We start from the raw sequence: 20,408 nt of genomic DNA, 5'->3' as shown, positions 1-20,408 counted from the left end.
ATTTTGATTAATCAATAGAAATTTATCAAATTGTTAGTTGTTGACACCACTCATAAAAATTTATGGGTTCGCCTTAAGTGCACTCCACATACATCAAAGGAAATTAACTCTCATATTTTCTTTATCTTCTTAAAACAGATATAAAAGTGTGGAATTATTTTGAACTATACATCAAAGGTAAAGACCCTTTGCACAGCAATATACTAGTCCAAGGCCCTACCGCAAAATACACATGAGATAAAAAGAAAAACACATCTCAACAAATTAATCCTCATTTAAACCTGATAAGCTAACTAAAATAGGAAAGCGCCCAATAAATTCAGGAATCAATCCATATGCAATAAGATCGTGACTTTCAACCTGCAGGTTCATAATCAAGCATGAGGTTACATTTCTGATATAGTGAATAAAATACTTTTTTAAGAGAAATATACAATGAAGCCAGAATTTCCTTCCACACAAATATGAAATGGCAATGGAAAAGCATACAGTTTCCTTAGCCATCTTAAGTTTTGATTCTCAAAGATTCCAGCATTGATGATGTAACCACAGCACTAGTGACGCTACTGCTCTTCAAATTTGCACGGCCAGGTTTAAAGTAGGGTCCCACGCCGATGCTCTGGAATTGAAGTAGCTGAAAAAGCAAAATTTTAGAATTCACCTAAAAGCTATTCAACAGTGGGGCCCTAAGTGTTCAGACATGTCGATTTGCTTTTCTACAAACTCCATTCAGCAACATGTTTTCACTCAAACATTATTTACTCTCCAGATTAATTCCCCGGTAAATCTTCCTCCTCCTCCTCCTCCTCCTCCTTCTAGTACCATGGTGACTTCCTCTCCGTCGTCATCATCATCTTCATCTTTATCTCGATGGAAATATGATGTTTTTTTGAGCTTTAGAGGTGAAGATACTCGCAAGGGCTTCACAGATCATCTTTATGCTCGTTTACAAAATGATGGAATCAACACTTTCAGAGACAACGAAAAGCTTGAACAAGGGGAATACGTCGCACCAAAGCTCCTTGAAGCAATTAAAGAATCATGGTGTTCAATCATCGTTTTTTCAAAAACGTATGCTTCTTCAAGTTGGTGTCTAGACGAGCTTGTTGAGATTCTTAACCAGAAAAATGACAGGGGACATAAGGTTTTCCCTATTTTCTATCATGTCGATCCATCTGATTTACGGAAACAGACAGGGAATGTCAAAGAAGCCTTTGCTAAACATGAAGATAGATATAATCAAGACAAGACGCAAAGCTGGCGAGATGCTTTATCTGAAGCAGCCAATATCAGTGGATGGCATTTAGAGGATAGGTACTTTCTTCTTCCAATAAGATTGTTTGTCCTTATATATATATATATGTATGGTAATTTAATACTTATATGTTGCATATAATATGTTTATATGTTTATTTAAATAGATTAAAAAATAATTAATTTCTTACTATTATTTTTATGCCGTCAATAAAGAAAGAAATGAAAAAGGAAAATGTCACGATCCAGAACTCTCGTCGAGCCTGTGACAACCGCCGCGAAACCTCGACAGACATTCTTCCTCCGAATGCCTTTTGAGACCTCGCAAGGCTTTTGTACTAGTTTTTTCATTCCTCTCTCTTTCTTTTTTTTTTTTTTGAATAATAAAGTAAAATAAAAATATTAATTAAAATTATCTATTTTAATGTAAAACAATATATATATATTTGAAACATCAAAAATTAATTTTCTGCACATAAAATAAAATAAATTTATACATACTATAATATAGAAAATTGGAGTATGCAATTTAAATTACAATGACACGTGGGCTTCCAAATAACTGAGAAAATTTAAGTCTATAACCTTGCTTTCTAGGATGCAACTCCGAAATTTACTTCTCGATGCAATTGACAGTCTACTGCCTATTCTGAGCCTGAAAAATGTATAGAAAGAAGGGGTGAGATTATAAAATTTCAGTGAGTAGACAGACATCATCAAAATAATCTAAAACCGAGTAATAGGAGACAATTAAAATAATTCATCCCAACCCATATAAATAATTAGATTTCATCCAATTACTCAACATGGCTTATGCACTTTTCAAAAACTTAGCTCTTGCCAAAAATCCATTCTCGGGGATACCTCGCGAAGGCATCTTACCTAGACCATCAAGGCTGTTTATTGTCACACACACAAGCACATTTCACCTCTAACAACACAGCCGTTCCTTGGCGTTGGTTGAGTCCCAATTTCACATGGTGGTCAGCGTGAAGTGTACTCAAATCCTACATCGGGAGTTATCCTACGCGCCTCTCCAATCGAGGTAAGCTCAATAATTGAGAACCGTGCCCCTTTAATTAGGCTAGCCCACGGAACCCCCGTCACTACAGTGCCCACTCAAAAATTTCCATTTAATTTCCAACCTCATAATTCATCATTTTTCCATCTAATTCTCTTAAAATAAAGTCAACCTCATCCTCACACACCATTGGCTAGATTCGGCCTAGAGAAATTCATGGAGAAAATGAATATTTTTCTTGTTGTTTTACTCATAAACATGCTAAACTAACACTAAACACTAACATAGTTCAAAATCAAATTAATCTAACAACTTTCTCTCTCTAAACCCATATGATCAGATTTGAATCCATCATCAAAACACATAATTTAACCATGAAAAATAAGGAGAAATGCATGGAAATGATAAATCTTAAGCTAAGCTTGAAAAATCATACCTTTAAACACTTGATTCCTTGAAAAATCACACTTTTTCTTTGAATTTTCTCACTCTAGGGTTTGTTCTTATTTCTCTCTCTCTCCTGCTGGTTTTGGCTGACCCTCCCAATGAAGAATTCTGAAATTTTCAAGCCTTTTAATAGGTTTAATAAAATATTATTATTTTATTTACCTTTTGAATATTTTATTATTTTATTTTTTCTAGCCATCTTTTTGACTTTCTTTTTCTACCACTCAATCCTCTTCACTTATCCATGTCTTCCATGAAATTTCTAGACTTTTCCAAAGTTTTGGTATAGTAAATTTTTAAAAATTACACTTTTGCCCTCGTAAAGTGAAAAATTACGTTTTTACCTCAAAAACTGAAAAATTGCCTATAGATATATTTTTCATCCCTTATACTCATACCATTCTCCAATTTGTCAAATGTGATCTAAATTCTCTCAAAATCTCAAAATTTATCCGTGAGTGGAAAAATTACGATTTTGCCCCTAGATAGTGAAAATTTTGATTTGACTCTGAATTGATCCTCGAACTCCGAATTACCATTTTGAGTCATCCCTGAACTGTGAAACTCTTAATTTCACCTTAAAATTCCTATTTGAACTAGTTCGAGGCTTAATCAACTCAATAGTACCATTAGGGGTAATATCATCTTTTAACGATTTTTCGAACTTCCTAAATATACAAACATTCTATCGAGCATGTGAATGACATTATAATTATTTTACAAAGCAGGGTTTGACAACACTACCCCCCTTAAAAAAATTTTGTCCCCAAAATTTCACTTATCAAACTCCAAGAAAAGATAGGGGTATTAGCTTTTTATTCGATGCTTAACTTCTCCTGTTATCTCCTTTATAGGGAATCTTGATTTGCTCCTCGTATTTATTTCCAACTCAACTTGAATACTTCACTTATATCTATTATTACCCTTTAGAATTTGATCAGCAATAATCCTCTCGATCATGAGTCTTTATGTCATTTAGGATTATACTAAGTGGTTTTCCAAGATAAAGAGTCTACGCAGCCTCCTGTCTATAATCGGTGCTGCAGTCACTAACTATAAACAAGACTCTACGTCAACTCCACTATTCCGCTGTTTACCACAAGAGTTGCTTCATTTAATTACTTTTCATTCAACTGAGTTAATACAAGAATTATAAATCCTCATAGTAATCCTTTATAGTACTCATTTTCTATTGCACCGTCGTAATCCTTTATTCACAAATTCGTTACTTAACATTGATGCCCCTTCTCATTAATCTCTCATTCTTTTTATTTCTTAAGATTTGACTTTGATCAATACATTATTGATCTTAATACTCCACAAGGTAATTTATTTCAATGTAGCCGTTGGAATCTACTTAATTAAAACAAATCTTTTACTTTTGGAGTTACTACCTTAGTCATTCACAATGGCTTGGCTCCTTTTTGAGTCTATACCACAATTAGCAAAGTAAATTTTCTATCACAGATGCATGATCGGGATATTGACCCCAACATATCTATATTATCTATGTGATATGCCACCGTCATCCCTTAGGGCATATTTCATTACCAATATTCACATATCTTTACCATGATAATTTCTCAAATAAATTAAAACTTGTGGGGGAAAACATACTTTACAATTTATATCTCCCTCTATAAGCATCTCAAAAAATCCTCATATTCTATGTCCCACCTTAGGACAGTCTTCCCATATGGTTCAATAGATGACAACTTCATCACACGCCTAATGATTCATTATTGATAGTATCCCACTATTCTCATAGTAGTAACCGATTATATTCCTCATCTTAAAATTTTACGGTATAGCCTTCTAATTCCCTCCATACTCAAATTTATAATCCTTGACTTAACCCCGTTAACTGGTGATCAATTCATAGTATTGCAAGGTTTAATCGTTATTAAATCTAATAATTGCTGGAACCATTAATGGCTTCCTATTTCAACCTTCAATACTTATTTAAAATAATCGATCTTGCCACTAAGATAATTATTCATCCTCAATACTTATATTACTAATCTACCTTTGTCATACTAAAAGATTTTTACACTCATTCTGTCCTTTAAACAACACTCCATCATCTGTTTATATTATACAAGACAAAAGTCAACTCTTAAGACTTTTATACAGGGGATTATTATCCTTTTTATACTGCATCTGCCTAGGATTATAGTATTACAAGCTTCAACAAGGCACTAAACATCTTTAGGATCATTATCATATTGATCCTTTTTCGAGTCCGTTTCAAGTTCTCCCTTTTTCTTCTCTTGCCATTTACTTACATTACTCCCACAGCCTGAGGGAGAATGTCTAACGACAATCACTTAATCTCTTACACACCTTGAAAACAAATAGGTCTCTATATGCAGACTCATGCATTATATTCGACTTAATTTAACTTAATCCGGGGTCACGCAGTGTCAGTGTGGATTTCTTAAAACAACTTTAAAACTAAAATTTTAAAATCCATATCTTTAAAATCAAAATCTTTTATCTTTAAACCATGCTCTAATACCAACCGAATTGTCACGACCCGGAACTCCCATCGAGCCTGTGACAACCGCCGCGAAGCATCAACAAACATTCTTCTCTCGAATGCCTTTCGAGACCTCGCAAGGCTTTTGTACCAGTTTTTCCATTCCTCTTTTTTTTTTTTTTGAATAATAAAGTAAAATAAAAATATTAATTAAAATTATCTATTTTAATGTAAAACAATATATATATATATTTGAAACATCAAAAATTAATTTTCTGCACATAAAACAAAATAAATTTATACATACTATAATATAGAAAACTGGAGTATGCAATTTAAATTACAATGACACGTGGGCTCTCAAATAACTGAGAAGATTTAAGTCTATAACCTTGCTTTCTAGGATGCAACTCCGAAATTTACTTCTCGATGCAATTGACAGTCTACTGCCTATTTTGAGCCTAAAAAATGTATAGGAAGAAGGGGTGAGATTATAAAATCCCAGTGCGTAAACAGACATCATCAAAATAATCTAAAGCCGAGTAATAGGAGACAATTAAAATAATTCATCCCAACCCATATAAATAATTGGATTTCATCCAATTACTCAACATGGCTTATGCACTTTTCAAAAACTTAGCCATTGCCAAAAATCCATTCTCGGGGATACCCCGCGAAGGCATCTTACCGAGACCGCCAAGGCTGTTTATTGTCACACACACAAACACATTTCACCTCTGACAACACAGTCGTTCCTTGACGTTGGCTGAGTCCCAATTTCATGTGGTGGCCAGTGTGAAGTGTACTCAAATCCTACTTCGGGAGTTATCCTACGCGCCTCTCCAATCGAGGTAAGCTCAATAATTGGGAACCGTGTTCCTCTAATTAAGCTGGCCCACGGAACCCCTGTCACTGCAGTGCCCACTTTATAATCCACCAACCAATAGAATCACAATAGTATGACATGGCTCACTTAACACATTCAAGGCAAATCAAAGCAGTTCACATATTCTTAAAATCATAAAAATAACCAGTCATACCCACAAATATCATAAGCCATTTAATGTAAAATCATGGATAAACAACACAATCATAGTATAGGTCTCCAATTACTCTATTTTTGAAATCATTATTAAATTTTCAAAAATTTTATAAAATTATTTTAGAAAATCTCATTTTCCCATAAAACACAGTAATTTTTCAATTAAACCATTTTTCCATAAAATCACACAATTAAATAAATCTACTCTAGATAATTAAGACGATAGTAAATTTACACACTGTAATAGGAGTAGATATACTCCTATTCTCGATCCTCGGGTGTAGTCTTTTACCCGTATCAGATAGCTCACCACCTATCCACAATACATGACACAAAAAATTCAATAATTTGTGTCAAATCAATATATATTATTTCAGGCTCTTATCCATGCGTATGCACTAGATAGGGTGTGAAATATTTGGACAATCGCTTAATCACAGTATCCGACCTAACTCGCCTATACACGGTGTAAATTTCTAAAATCTCCAATTCAACTCCAATTCCATCTATTTCAATTTCAATTGTCCAATTATATCCACAATACCTCAATGACTGTGAATGTGGTCCAATTTATCAGTTCGGACCACAAATTACGCTTTTACCCCTAGTGGGTGGAAATTTCAATTTTTTTGCACCAAAAATTCCCATTTAATTTCCAACCTCATAATTCATCATTTTTCCATCTAATTCTCTTAAAATAAAGTCAACCTCATCCTCACATACCATTGGCTAGATTCGGCCTAGAGAAATTCATGGAGAAAATGAATATTTTTCTTGTTGTTTTACTCATAAACATGCTAAACTAACACTAAACACTAACATAATTCAAAATCAATTTAATCTAACAACTTTCTCTCTCTAAACCCATATGATCAGATTTGAATCCATCATCAAAACACATAATTTAACCATGGAAAATAAGGAAAAATGCATGGAAATGATAAATCTTAAGCTAAGCTTGAAAAATCACACTTTTTCTTTGAATTTTCTCACTCTAGGGTTTGTTCTTATTTCTCTCTCTCTCCTTCTGGTTTTGGCTGACCCTCCCAATGAAGAATTCTGAAATTTTCAAGCCTTTTAATAGGCTTAATAAAATATTATTATTTTATTTATTTTTTGAATATTTTATTATTTTATTTTTTCTAGCCATCTTTTTGACTTTCTTTTTCTACCACTCAATCCTCTTCACTTATTCATGTCTTCAATGAAATTTCTAGACTTTTCCAAAGTTTTGGTGGAGTAAAATTTTAAAAATTACACTTTTACCCCCGTAAAGTGAAAAATTACGTTTTTACCCCAAAAACTGAAAAATTGCCCATAGACATATTTTTCATCCCTTATACTCATACCATTCTCCAATTTGTCAAATGTGATCTAAATTCTCTCAAAATCTCAAAATTTGTCCGTGGATGGAAAAATTACGATTTTGTCCCTAAAGAGTGAAAATTTCTATTTGACTTCGAATTGATCCTCGAACTCCAAATTACCATTTTGAGTCATCCCTGAACTGTGAAACTCTTAATTTCACTTTAAAATTCCTATTTGAACTAGTTCGAGGCTTAATCGACTCAATAGTACCATTAGGGGCAATATCATCTTTTAACGATTTTTCGAGCTTCCTAAATATACAAACATTCTATCGAGCATGTGAATGACATTATAATTATTTTACAAAGCAGGGTTTGACAGAAAATGTGTAACATAAAAATAATAGCACATAAAAGAGGGATTCATTTTGGTTCGGTTCTACCTCAATTTCTTAGCATCTATCTGTTAAGGATCTCTAACTTGTGAAGACTTGTATAAGTTCTGATATCATTGTTATGAGTTCAGATTTCTAACCTTTAAACAAGAAATGAGTTAAAGAAAGATTATTATTTTGAAAAAAATATAAGAAAGACTATTGTTTGCAATGTGCGCTGTGCAAAATTCTAGTAGAATATAATCAAATAGTAATTTATGCTTTCTCATTCAAGATGTTTATTTGACCTTTTGAGTTTATAGGTATGAATCAGAATTCATTGGACTCATCATTAAAAAGATATCAACAAAGTTATGTCAAACACGTTCAAGTGTTCCTAATGACTTGATTGGAATTGATTCACGTTTGGATAAGTTGTGTGACAAAATAGATTTTGGGGAAGATCGTGATATCCGCATTGTAGGAATTTGTGGAATGGGTGGCATAGGTAAATCAGCTCTTGCAAGTGTTGTTTATACCCAGATGTCTGGTTATTTTGAAGGTAAATGCTTTCTTGCTGGTGTTCGAGAAGTTGCAATGAAATTCGGACTTGTTTCTTTACAAGAACAGCTTCTTTCTAACATATTTCCTGGAGAAAATTTTCAGTTTTCCAGTGTTTATGACGGAATTGAAACTATAAGTCGTAGGCTACGTCATAAAAAGGTTCTTGTTGTTATTGATGATGCGGATAACATGCAGCATTTCAGATGCTTGGCTGAAAAGCGCGATTGGTTTGGTTTAGGGAGCAGAATCATCATAACATCTAGAGATGAGCGTCTGTTGTTGCGAAGCTACAGAGTGGATGATGTGTATAAGCCTACAACATTGCATGACTTTGAAGCCCTACGGCTTTTAAGTTTGAAAGCTTTTAAAAGTGATACACCAAAAGATGATTTCATGTCGCTTTCCCAAAGTGTTGTGAAATATGCTGGTGGCCTTCCATTAGCTCTTGATGTTTTGGGCTCTTTTCTATGTGGTAGAGATGCAGATCAATGGAGACATGCCATAGAAAGCCTGAAAAGTGAGCCTGACAAAGAAATTAACAATTGTCTTAAAATAAGTTTTGATGGATTATCGGAAACACAGAAGAAAATATTTTTAGATATCGCACATTTCTTCAAAGGGTGGCACAGAGATTTTGTAACAAAAATATTGGATGGCTGTGGGTATAGTCCAGGTATTGGACTACATGTTCTGATCGAGAGATCTCTTATAACAGTTAAAAACAACAAAATTTGGATGCATGATTTGCTACAAGAGATGGGAAGATATATTGTTCAACAAAAGTCTCCTGATGAACCTGGCAAACGATGTAGATTGTCTGAGGAAAGTGATGTTTATCAAGTGCTAACACAAAACTCGGTTAGTATTTCATAAAGAGTATACTTATTTTACTCTCTACATATCTTGGTAAATTATCCATCTTCTTTGTGTAAAGCCTTATGATGCTCTTGATGTTTAGGGTACAGAAGCGATTGAAGGCATGGTCATCAACAGCACTATGGGGTACAAATATATATCTCCTTTTATCTTTATCTTTATTAATTATAAAAACTTAAATTTCAAAAATATAAATAGTAAACAACATATTTATTGTTTTATAATTTATTAAATTAACTATTTTATTCTTAATGAATATAATTCTCATGCATTACATTACTTCTTATAAAATATAGTATACTGCGTATAAAATTAAATAAACATTTCAAATGTATTATTTAATCCTATTTTAATTTATTTTATTAAGTATAATAGTTTTATGTTACACATTTTCAACTTTCATTTATTTCTTTTCTGAAATTATATATAAAAGTAACGGTATGAAATAAAATGTTTTTATAATTATTTAAATAAACATATAAGCATATTACATTTACCTTGTAAAAATAAAATAATTAGTTTTCTTTACAAGAAAATAAAAGAAATGAAATCAATTTTAACATTTACATTATAACTATTAATATTAATTAAACATTTTATCAATTAGTTTCATGAAATTAATAATTGATTGATATTCCTTTTATTTAAATATCCATATATACTTTTGTTAACTATATAAAAATTAATTTTTTAAATATATTTTTTAATCATATTTTTACTTTATTTAATTAAGTTTATATATTGTATATGCCACACTTTTAATTTATTTTTATTTAATAAGGATTTTTTCCTCTAAATTATTCTTAGCTGTCAAATGGTAGCCTACTAAGCCTACCGAGGGCTTCATAAATGGCAGTCAATTGAAGTAGTATGGAATGGATATGCCAAACATGTTTTATTTATTTAAAGATATTATGTTAATTTTCATTTTATGTAAAAGTACTGGGTTACAATATTTGTGGAGATTGTAAAGATACATAGGTAACTAAAGAAATATTCATGTATCCATTAAACCAATTTCTAAAATAAAAATTTGGAATGACTTTACCTAAAAGTTTATATTAACTTATTGGTTATTGATTTTGATGATATATTGTTAGTACAATAATTAATGGTACCAAAATACGAAAAGGAAAAACCATAACAATCAAGTTGATATAGAAAGAATTTTGATTGAATGTGGACAAGAAATACGAATGCGAGACACATATATTGATTGCATTAGAAATCAATAAATTTGAAGACTTTAATATTTTTTTGTTGCAAGATGAAACTCAAGTTCATGAGCATATACTCTAGCTTTGTAGTTTGTTGGATTGCTCTAGCATGTTATGAAGCTCATTTGTGTTTTTGCCCTTGTTTTTCGTTTATTAGGGAACAAAATAAGACTTTCATCTTAAATGCTGACGCCTTGTCGAAGATGAAAAAACTAAGATTGCTCATGGTTCATGATCTCCTAAAATTTTGTGATCTCACATATCTTTCTAGTGAGTTACGACATTTTGAGTGGTTTGGATGGCCTTTAAAATCATTGCCTTGGGACTTCCAACCAGACAACCTTGTTGCACTTCGCCTACCTAATAGCTGCATTGAACAACTATGGAACCGAGACAGAGTAAGAATTACTTTATTTAATGTTGACTTTTTAACTTATCTTCTCATAAATTACCAATAATTTCAATTATATCGTTACAAAATAACTTTTTTTTTTCTTTTTATTCTTTCTTTGACAGCTTTTAAATAAATTGAAATTCATAGACCTCCAAGGCTCACGAAAGCTGATCAGAACACCAGACTTCACAAGGATCGAAAATTTGGAAAGTCTGAATTTGGGAGGCTGCACCAACTTAGTACATGTCCATCCATCCATCGCATTTTTAGCCAAGCTTAAACTTTTGAATTTAAGAAACTGTGTAAGTCTTAGGAGTTTCTCAATCAATAATGAAATGGAGTCTCTTGAAACATTGATTCTTTCAGGCTGCAAGAATCTTAAAGGGATTTCAGAGATTGTCGAAAAAATGGAACATTTGCAGGAGCTCCATTTAGATGGCACAAGTATGGAAGAACTTCCTTCTTCAGTTGGAAATCTCAGCAGCTTAAAAGTTCTTAATCTCTCGGGCTGCTCTGTACTTGAAAATTCACCACCATCCTTCCTACAAAGGATATATAAGAAGGGATGCGAAGTACTACTATCAAGTTTGAATCCCATGCTTTTAAAAAAAGGTTCGAATTTCATGGCTCTGACGTTACCTTGTTTATCAAGCTTGAGTTCTTTAAGAGAGTTGAATATAAGTGGCATGAATCTTTGTGAAGGGGATCTTCCTAGTGATATATGTTGCTTATCCTCATTAGAAGAACTGATTCTTAGTCATAACAATTTCGTCAGCCTACCTGCGAATCTTAGTCAACTTACCAAGCTTTATTGTCTCCAATTGATGGGTTGTAGTAAGCTTGAAACATTGCCTCAGCTTCCATCAAGTGTACAAGGCCTAATGTTAGATGGTTGCACTTCATTGCAAAGAGTTCCAAATCCGACAAATCCACATGATCCATCGTGGGTGACATGGTTTTATGGTGTTAATTGCTTCAAATTGGCTGCGAATAAAAATGCACTAAGAATGCTAAAAGGATATCTTAAGGTATATTTCTCCAACTCTCTTACTGTCACTTTCAAGAATCTATAGTAGTAAATTAATGGATTAATTACATATTTGTTATCCGAACTATAGTAAAATTGTCGATTTCATGCTTAAAATTTAAAAATTAACAATTAAATAATCAATTAAAATGTTAGTTAAATTAGTGATGTGACAAAAAAATAACTAATAAAAAATGTTAGCGTGATACATCATCTTTTGTTTTTATTTCTTATATTTTCTTATATTTTTATTTTTAATATTAAAATAAAAATTTTAAAAATCTGGAAAATGACAAATTAAGATAAAAACAAAAAAGGAAAAAAATCAGAGAGAGAGAAAAGAGGGGGATTGATGAGGGAGATAGGGAAAAAGAGGGGAGGGAGGAAATAGAGGGAAGGTGTCAATGTAGCTTGCGCTGGCTGGATTGACACTAATTTGCCTCCTCATTTTCTCTCTTTCCCCCCAATTTTTTATTTTTGATTTCAAGAATAATTTGTTTTATATATTTTTAAAATTTTTATATTTTAAATTTCAAAGATAAAATTTTTAAGAAAATTAGAATTTTTTAATATATTGAATTTTCCAAAAAAAATTATTTTTAATTTTAAAAGTGCATTTTTTTAGCAAAAAACATATTTTTATTTTTTTTATACTTTTTTATTTTTAATTTTTGAAATAACAATTTTTACAAAAAATATGAAAAAGTAAAATGATGTTATTTTTTAGACATTTGATGCATTCTTACTCCTTGCTTTGCTCACGTCATCCATTTGACTAACAGTATCAATCAAACTGTCAAAATCCACTAATTGAACTAAAGTTTGAGCATCTAATTAAGAATTTCAAACTTCAAGCATTGAAAGTTTTCAACATAATTCTATTGCAAAATATGTATTTAATCCTAAACCAATTACCCAATGACGGGATTTTGTTTTGCAGACATTTGCGAATGCAGGAATACGTGTTGACATCGTTATACCTGGAAGTGAAATTTTTGAATGGTTTAATCACCAGAGTGAGAAATGTTCAATAATGATACCCATTTTGCAGAATGATGTTCAGTGGATGGGATTTGCCTTGTGCTGTGTTGTCGTGCCTGCCTCCAATAATGTTGATTGGACGGAAGAAGACATTACATGTCGTGTTACAATCCATTTTGAAGATCTTACATTTAAGTCATGTACTCATTCGATAGGTTTTAATACCCAGACCTCCAAGGACCACCTCTGCCTATGGTATTTGCCTGTTGAAAAATTGCTTCGTGACCAATTCGGGAATTTACTGAGCAGAGATTGGATACAGAGTTGTATTGGAATCGAGTTTTTATTTGACATCGATGGCATTGGTAACAAGGTGAACAAGTGTGGGGCTCGATTAGTGTATCCAAGTGATTTGGAGGACTTGGACCCAACAATGGATTAGCCTAGTAAGAAATGAAAAAGATATGATTGATGGATCAACAGGTAATCGCTAGTCTTTACAATTCCTTGTCCCCACAACTTTTATACATGACTAAAATTGGACTTTAACTAATTCTATATTATCTCGAAAAGTAAAATCTAAGGTCATCTCTTATAAGTTCAATTTGCATTTATATTCTTTCTTCTTTATTTTCAGGTTGAAAAGGTCATAAAAGCAGGACTGAGGTGAAATCCCTTAGGGATATCGTTTTGATCCTCTCATCTTTGCCATTAACATTTCAACCAATGTTGTGCACGCTTTAATAGCCTCGCCTGAATGTAGTATTAATTAAACCTAAGTTGTGTTGTAATGTGCATTTGAATATTTCATTTTTTGGTAAGTGTTTGTGTCCTTTATTTAAAAAGTTGGATTCAAATCCTATGGTGCCCTTTTGTGGTTTATAAAGTTTAAAATTGTGAATGCTAAGTGAATAAAAATAGCACTTCAATTGTGTTGTTACTCTTCAATATCCAATTCTTGCCATTTTCAGTTTTGTTGTTTATATTTGAGATAAGTGACACATTTTAATTGAAATTGATAGCTTGAAGAAATTTATTGGAGACATTGTTTTTGTGTACTCATTCTATGAAGCTATTGCTCTTGTAAAATTTTTTTTAACTACAGTCGTAATGTTTCAAATTGAAATATTTTATATGTGATGATCGAATGTAGTGGTGTTGGAGTAACTTATGTGTGTGTATATATATATATATATATACACATATATTTGTATTCTTTAATATGATCTATATGAAATAGATCATGACAGTATCTAATCGGATATCCATAATAAAATCATGATTTGAACGAGTAAAAAGAAATTTATTTTTAGTATTAGAGATGTGATAGTTTATGGAATCTTTAACAAATACTTATAAGCTTTAAATAGAACATTTACAAACTTAAACTTAAAACAAAACTCCATAGGATAACAAAACCATATATATATATATATAAATATAATGTCGTAATAGGTAGAGGTGACAATTAGATACACAATCATTTTGGATAGAAGAAAATTCAAGTAATTTTTAGGTTTGAGTCATTCTGATTTGACATTAAGATTATTCAGGTTCTCTTCATTTTGGATTCAAGTTATTGACTTTTAAAGTCAAGTCGAATTCGAAATGGATGAATCATTCAAATTGAGTGAAATTGACTAAATATGTAAATAAATTCCTGAACCATATCAAAAAAGTCAATTTAGCTCTTATTCTTTTATTATATTCAAATAAGCCCTTGACTTTTATTTTAGATCAAATAAGCCCCTTACACTAACCATTGATTAACTCCCGTTATTCAACAGTACAATCAGCAATTTTTTATACCTCGTCATCTTCCACGCAGCATGTTGACGTATCATCTTGATGACATCAATGCCATATAGTAAATGACATTGCATAAAACATTGTTAACTAAGAATTAAGTTTTGTCCTTTTAACCAATCCAAATGCCCAAAAAATATTGATTAAAGATTTGAAACAAAAGCTTAAAAAAAAAAAAAAACCTAATTGCTTTAAACTAATTACCATCATTTCTTAACTGATTATCATCTTCTTAATTGAAGCCATCATTCTTAACAAAAAAGACCTTCACTTTCTTCAACATTACTTAAACCCAATGTACCTTGCAGAAATTGCAGACAAAGAGAAAACACTCTGACTATAAGATACGTTGGATTTAGGGAATGTTGAAGAAAGTGAAGGTTTTTTTTTTTTTTGTTAGAAAGGATGGTTTCAATTAAAAAGATAGTAATCAGTTAAAAAACAAAATCAATTTAAAACAATTAGTTTTTTTTTATTTTTGATTTCAAATCCTTAACCAATAATTTTTGAACATTTGAAAAGGAAAAAACCCAATTCTAAGTCAACAATTTTTGATGCCATGTCATCTACCACGTGGCATTGGTGTCATCAAGATGACATGTTAATATGCTATGTGATAAATGACGTGACATTAAAAATTACTGATTATATCAACAGTTAGTGAAAAAGGCTTTTTTGATTAAAAATAAAAGTTTAGGGGTTTGTTTGAACGTAATAAAAAGATAGGAGATAAATTAACTTTCTTGATATAATATAGGGGCTTACTAAAGGAATTTAGTCATTTTTTTCAGTTATAATTAAGTTATTCAAAATTACATATTTGTCAATCTGTGACATATATACCTTTAACATTTAATTTTTAATATCATATTTGAAGAGGGGAATATTGTTGTGATAGCTGCAAGCCCACAAGAATAGATGAGCTCAAATGGTAATAGGGGTTAAAATTGCAAGTGGTAAAATGAAAAGGGCTGAAAATTTTTAAATTTTGATAAGAGAAAAATTCAATACAAAAGATATTTATTGGATGTTTCATTCATGTATAAGGTCAAGTGCATTGTCTTATTCTTCCTCCATGGATTTGACCTTTATTCTCTCAATTTTTTAAATCGATTATTAAGTAACATGAAACAGATACATGCGTCATTTAACTTCTCAATTAAAAAAGAAAACGAGGCTAATGATTTTCCTTTCAATTGTAATGTGGTTTACAAAATTTATCAACTATTTGCATACATTGATTTTGTTATTGTTATTAGTTTTATAAGATGGCAATCGACTGGTTTGAGTCATTTTGTGTTGGATCATTTCAAATAATAAAAGTTTAATCATTTTGGGTTTGGATTATTATAACATTTAAATTTTATTAGTTTCAGATAATGATAATTTAAATAATTTGGATTTGAATTATTATGGATTTGGGAAGACAACCACGATAATGGCACTAATTGGGAAATGTTCTCAAACATCTTTATGGTAAAGATGGACAAAAGAGGGACTAAAAAAAAAATGTTTCCTTGACAGAGTTAAAGAAAAGGAAGCTTATAGAAGCCTCTACTTTGCCAAAGTTTATGATTGAGTTAGAAGGTACTACTGTTGTATTAACATCATAAGTATTCGATACTAGATGTTGAATGCATTTAAGTAATGACATAAAGCGCAAAACAATAGTAGTAAGTCAATGCTCAATATAAATGTCAAGAAAACTAATTGCATATGATCTCAATTATGGCATTTTTGTCTTGGTCATTGAAGTAAGAATTAGAGTATGAAGATACTTAGCTCCTTTTGATCGGGAATCATAAAGGAGCTAGTAATTCTTATATGACCAAATCAATTTTCATGCAAAAGTGAATGACTTGGTATGTTCAAAAGGTCTTATACATATAGATGTATATGAACCATTGAACATAAATTGTTATGGAAAATGTTCTTAATTCATTAAGTTTACACAAGACCAAATTGAGATTTTGTCTTGTATACTTAAAGAAATAAAATTTGAAACCTTGAAATGTTCAGAGAATTCAAATATAAGATCATATGAGCTATATAGTATGAAGTACTCTTATTAAGATATGATCTTAGTGAAGATTACTTTTACTTATTAATTAATTATTCAAAAAATGAATGCAGATTCATGTGAAATGGAACTTTCTTATGAATAAAACATAGAGATGTTTGTTCAAAGAAGAAAGCAAATTCATATAGTGATATGATTTGGTCCATATCTCTCCAATATATATGTAGCCAATTATATTATTCCAAACCAATACGATTGCAAGCATACATTGAGATGTATGTATGTAACATCATGAAATATTCAAAAGAGTTCGAATATTACTCTCACAAAGGATCTTGGATTTAGTGGGAGCATGATGACACTAAGAAAGGAGCTTCTTTAGTTATTACATGGTTACATTGGAATCTAACTCTTGAGATTTTGTATAGAGATGCATAATCATATATATGAGAACTCCATAGATTTAGTAAAATACATTGAAGATGTATTATTCATATGAGATGAACTACTAAATATGTTTTTTTGTTGGAGTCATACACTTTGTTCTATTACATGGGATCTAAAGGGTTGGATTTAATAACATGTACAAGTGTATTTATCTCATACACAAAAGGAAGTTAATGGGAGTGAATACAATTCTTTGGTGATACAATTACATGGGATGCAATGTGTCAAACCCTGCTTTATAAAATAATTATAATGTCATTCACATGCTCGATAGAATGTTTGTATATTTAGGAAGTTCGAGAAATCGTTAAAAGATGATATTGCCCCTAATGGTACCATTGAGTCGATTAAGCCTCGAACTAGTTCAAATAGGAATTTTAAGGTGAAATTAAGAGTTTCACAGTTTAGGGATGACTCAAAATGGTAATTCGAAGTTCGAGGATCAATTCGGAGTCAAATCAAAATTTTCACTATTTAGAGGCAAAATCGTAATTTTTCCACCCACGGACAAATTTTGAGATTTTGAGAGAATTTAGATCACATTTGACAAATTGGAGAATGGTATGAGTATAAGGGATGAAAAATATGTCTATGGATAATTTTTCAGTTTTTGGGGTAAAAACGTAATTTTTCACTTTACGGGGGTAAAAGTGTAATTTTTAAAAATTTGTTCCACCAAAACTTTGGAAAAGTCTAGAAATTTCATGGAAGACATGGATAAGTGAAGAGGATTGAGTGGTAGAAAAAGAAAGTAAAAAAGATGGCTAGAAAAAAATAAAATAATAAAATATTTAAAAGGTAAATAAAATAATAATATTTTATTAAGCCTATTAAAAGGCTTGAAAATTCCAGAATTCTTCATTGGGAGGGTCAGCCAAAACCAGCAGGAGAGAGAGAGAAATAAGAACAAACCCTAGAGTGAGAAAATTCGAAGAAAAAGTGTGATTTTTCAAGGAATTAAGTGTTTAAAGGTATGATTTTTCAAGCTTAGCATAAGATTTATCATTTCCATGCATTTCTCCTTATTTTTCATGGTTAAATTATGTGTTTTGATGATGGATTCAAATCTGATCATATGGGTTTAGAGAGAGAAAGTTGTTAGATTAATTTGATTTTGAACTATGTTAGTATTTAGTGTTAGTTTAGCATGTTTATGAGTAAAACAATAAGAAAAATATTCATTTTCTCCATGAATTTCTCTAGGCCGAATCTAGCCAATGGTGTGTGAGGATGAGGTTGACTTTATTTTAAGAGAATTAGATAGAAAAATGATGAATTATGAGGTTGGAAATTAAATGGGAATTTTTGGTGCAAAAAAATTGAAATTTTTACCCACTAAGGGTAAAAGAGTAATTTGTGGTCCGAACTGATAAATTGGACCACATTCACAGTCATTGAGGTATTGTGGATATAATTGGATAATTGAAATTGAAATGGATGGAATTGGAGTTGAATTTGAGATTTTAGAAATTTACACCGTTTATAGGCGAGTTAGGTCGGACATTGTGATTAAGCGATTGTCCAAACATTTCACATCCTATCTAGTGCATACGCATGAATAAGAGCCTGAAATAAAATATATTATCAAACCCTATTCTATAAAATAATTACGACGTCATTTACATGCTCAATAGAATGTTTGCATATTTAGAAAGTTCGAGGAATCGTTAAAAGACGATATTACCCCTAATGGTATCATTAAGTCGATTAATTCTCGAACTAATTCAAATAAGAATTTTAAGGTGAAATTAAGAGTTTCACAGTTCAGGGATGACTCAAAATGGTAATTCGGAGTTCGATGATCAATTTGGAGTCAAACCAAAATTTTCACTATCTAGGGGTAAAATGATCATTTGCCACTTGAAGATAAAATGAGAATTTTTAGAAAAGAATTTTTTAGTCCAGTTGACTTATTGGAGTATGATTTGAGGTTTAAAAGTGAAAAAATTTAATTTCGGTGATTTCTGGAGTGTAGGGGTAAAATCGTAATTTTTTCAATCGCGGATAAAATTTGAGATTTTGAGAGAATTTAGATCATGTTGACAAATTGGAGAATGGTATGAGTATAAGGGATGAAAAATATGTCTATGGTCAATTTTTCAGTTTTTGGGGTAAAAATGTAATTTTTCACTTTACGGGGGCAAAAGTGTAATTTTTAAAAGTTTGCTCCACCAAAACTTTGGAAAAGTCTAGAAATTTCATGGAAGACTTGGATAAGTGAAGAGGATTGAGTGGTAGAAAAAGAAAGTCAAAAAGACGGCTAGAAAAAAATAAAATAATAAAATATTCAAAAGGTAAATAAAATAATAATATTTTATTAAGCCTATTAAAAGGCTTGAAAATTTCAGAATTCTTCATTGGGATGGTCAGCCAAAACCAGCAGGAGAGAGAGAGAAATAAGAACAAACCCTAGAGGGAGAAAATTCAAAGAAAAAGTGTGATTTTTCAAGGAATCAAGTGTTTAAAGGTATGATTTTTCAAGCTTAGCTTAAGATTTATCATTTCCATGCATTTCCCATCATTTTCCATGGTTGAATCATGTGATTTGAGGATGAATTCAATTCTGAAAAAATGGGTTAGGAGAGAGAAACTTGTTAGATTAATTCGATTTTAAGTTATGTTAGTGTTTTAAGTTAGTTTAGCATATTTAGGAACAAAACAACAAGAAAAGAATTTATTTTCCTCCATTACCATTATTGGCTGAATTTTCTAGGAGAATATTGGCTGATGATCTTGATGTTTATTTGAGGAATTATGATGAATAATGATGAATTATGAGTCTAGAAAAATAATGGGAATTTTCGGAGCAAAAATATAAATTTTTACCCATTAGGGGTATTTTCGTAATTTACTATCGGGATTGATAATTTGCACCACACTGAGGAACATTAAGTCAATTTGGGTGCAATTGAGGTATAGAAACTGAAAAAAATTAATTTGAGATTAAATTGGACGCGTTAGCAATTTAATCGGGTAATAGGCCGAATTAGGTCAGCACCGCATTTAAGCGGTAGTCGGATAAGTTGCATGTCATATCATGCATATATACCGAGCCTGAATTGATTTTATAATGGTCAAGCATTGATGTGGTGAATTATGTATTGTAAATTGTGGATAGGTGGTGTGCAAATTACACTGGTAAAAGTACAAAA

At 31.2% G+C, this 20,408-nt stretch overlaps 1 protein-coding gene across 1 annotated transcript; it reads left to right on the top strand.

Moving 5' to 3' along the window:
• The first annotated feature begins 291 nt into the window (after positions 1-291).
• Positions 292-13,913, top strand: LOC18595220 (TMV resistance protein N-like). The gene is made up of 7 exons (XM_088807052.1): positions 292-1,314; positions 8,248-9,346; positions 9,447-9,490; positions 10,739-10,979; positions 11,098-12,003; positions 12,943-13,466; positions 13,621-13,913. Exons 1-6 carry the CDS (start codon positions 701-703, stop codon positions 13,423-13,425), a joined length of 3,387 nt encoding a protein of 1,128 aa, XP_088663178.1. The 5' UTR covers positions 292-700; the 3' UTR covers positions 13,426-13,466; positions 13,621-13,913.
• Positions 13,914-20,408: the final 6,495 nt, after the last annotated feature.

Source organism: Theobroma cacao, chromosome 6 (assembly GCF_053813885.1).
Source record: "Theobroma cacao isolate CCN51 chromosome 6, ASM5381388v1, whole genome shotgun sequence".
NCBI lineage: Eukaryota > Viridiplantae > Streptophyta > Magnoliopsida > Malvales > Malvaceae > Theobroma > Theobroma cacao.
Note: the sequence above shows the minus strand (reverse complement) of the source record. Positions and strands in the feature narration are given on the sequence as shown.

Excerpts from the sequence above, each read along its gene's own strand:
- LOC18595220 (XM_088807052.1), top strand. The coding sequence starts at position 701 with ATGTCGATTTGCTTTTCTACAAACTCCATTCAGCAACATGTTTTCACT. Across the intron at positions 9,347-9,446 it reads AAGTGCTAACACAAAACTCG|GGTACAGAAGCGATTGAAGG; the intron begins GTTAGTATTTCA and ends CTTGATGTTTAG. Across the intron at positions 9,491-10,738 it reads GTCATCAACAGCACTATGGG|GGAACAAAATAAGACTTTCA; the intron begins GTACAAATATAT and ends TTCGTTTATTAG.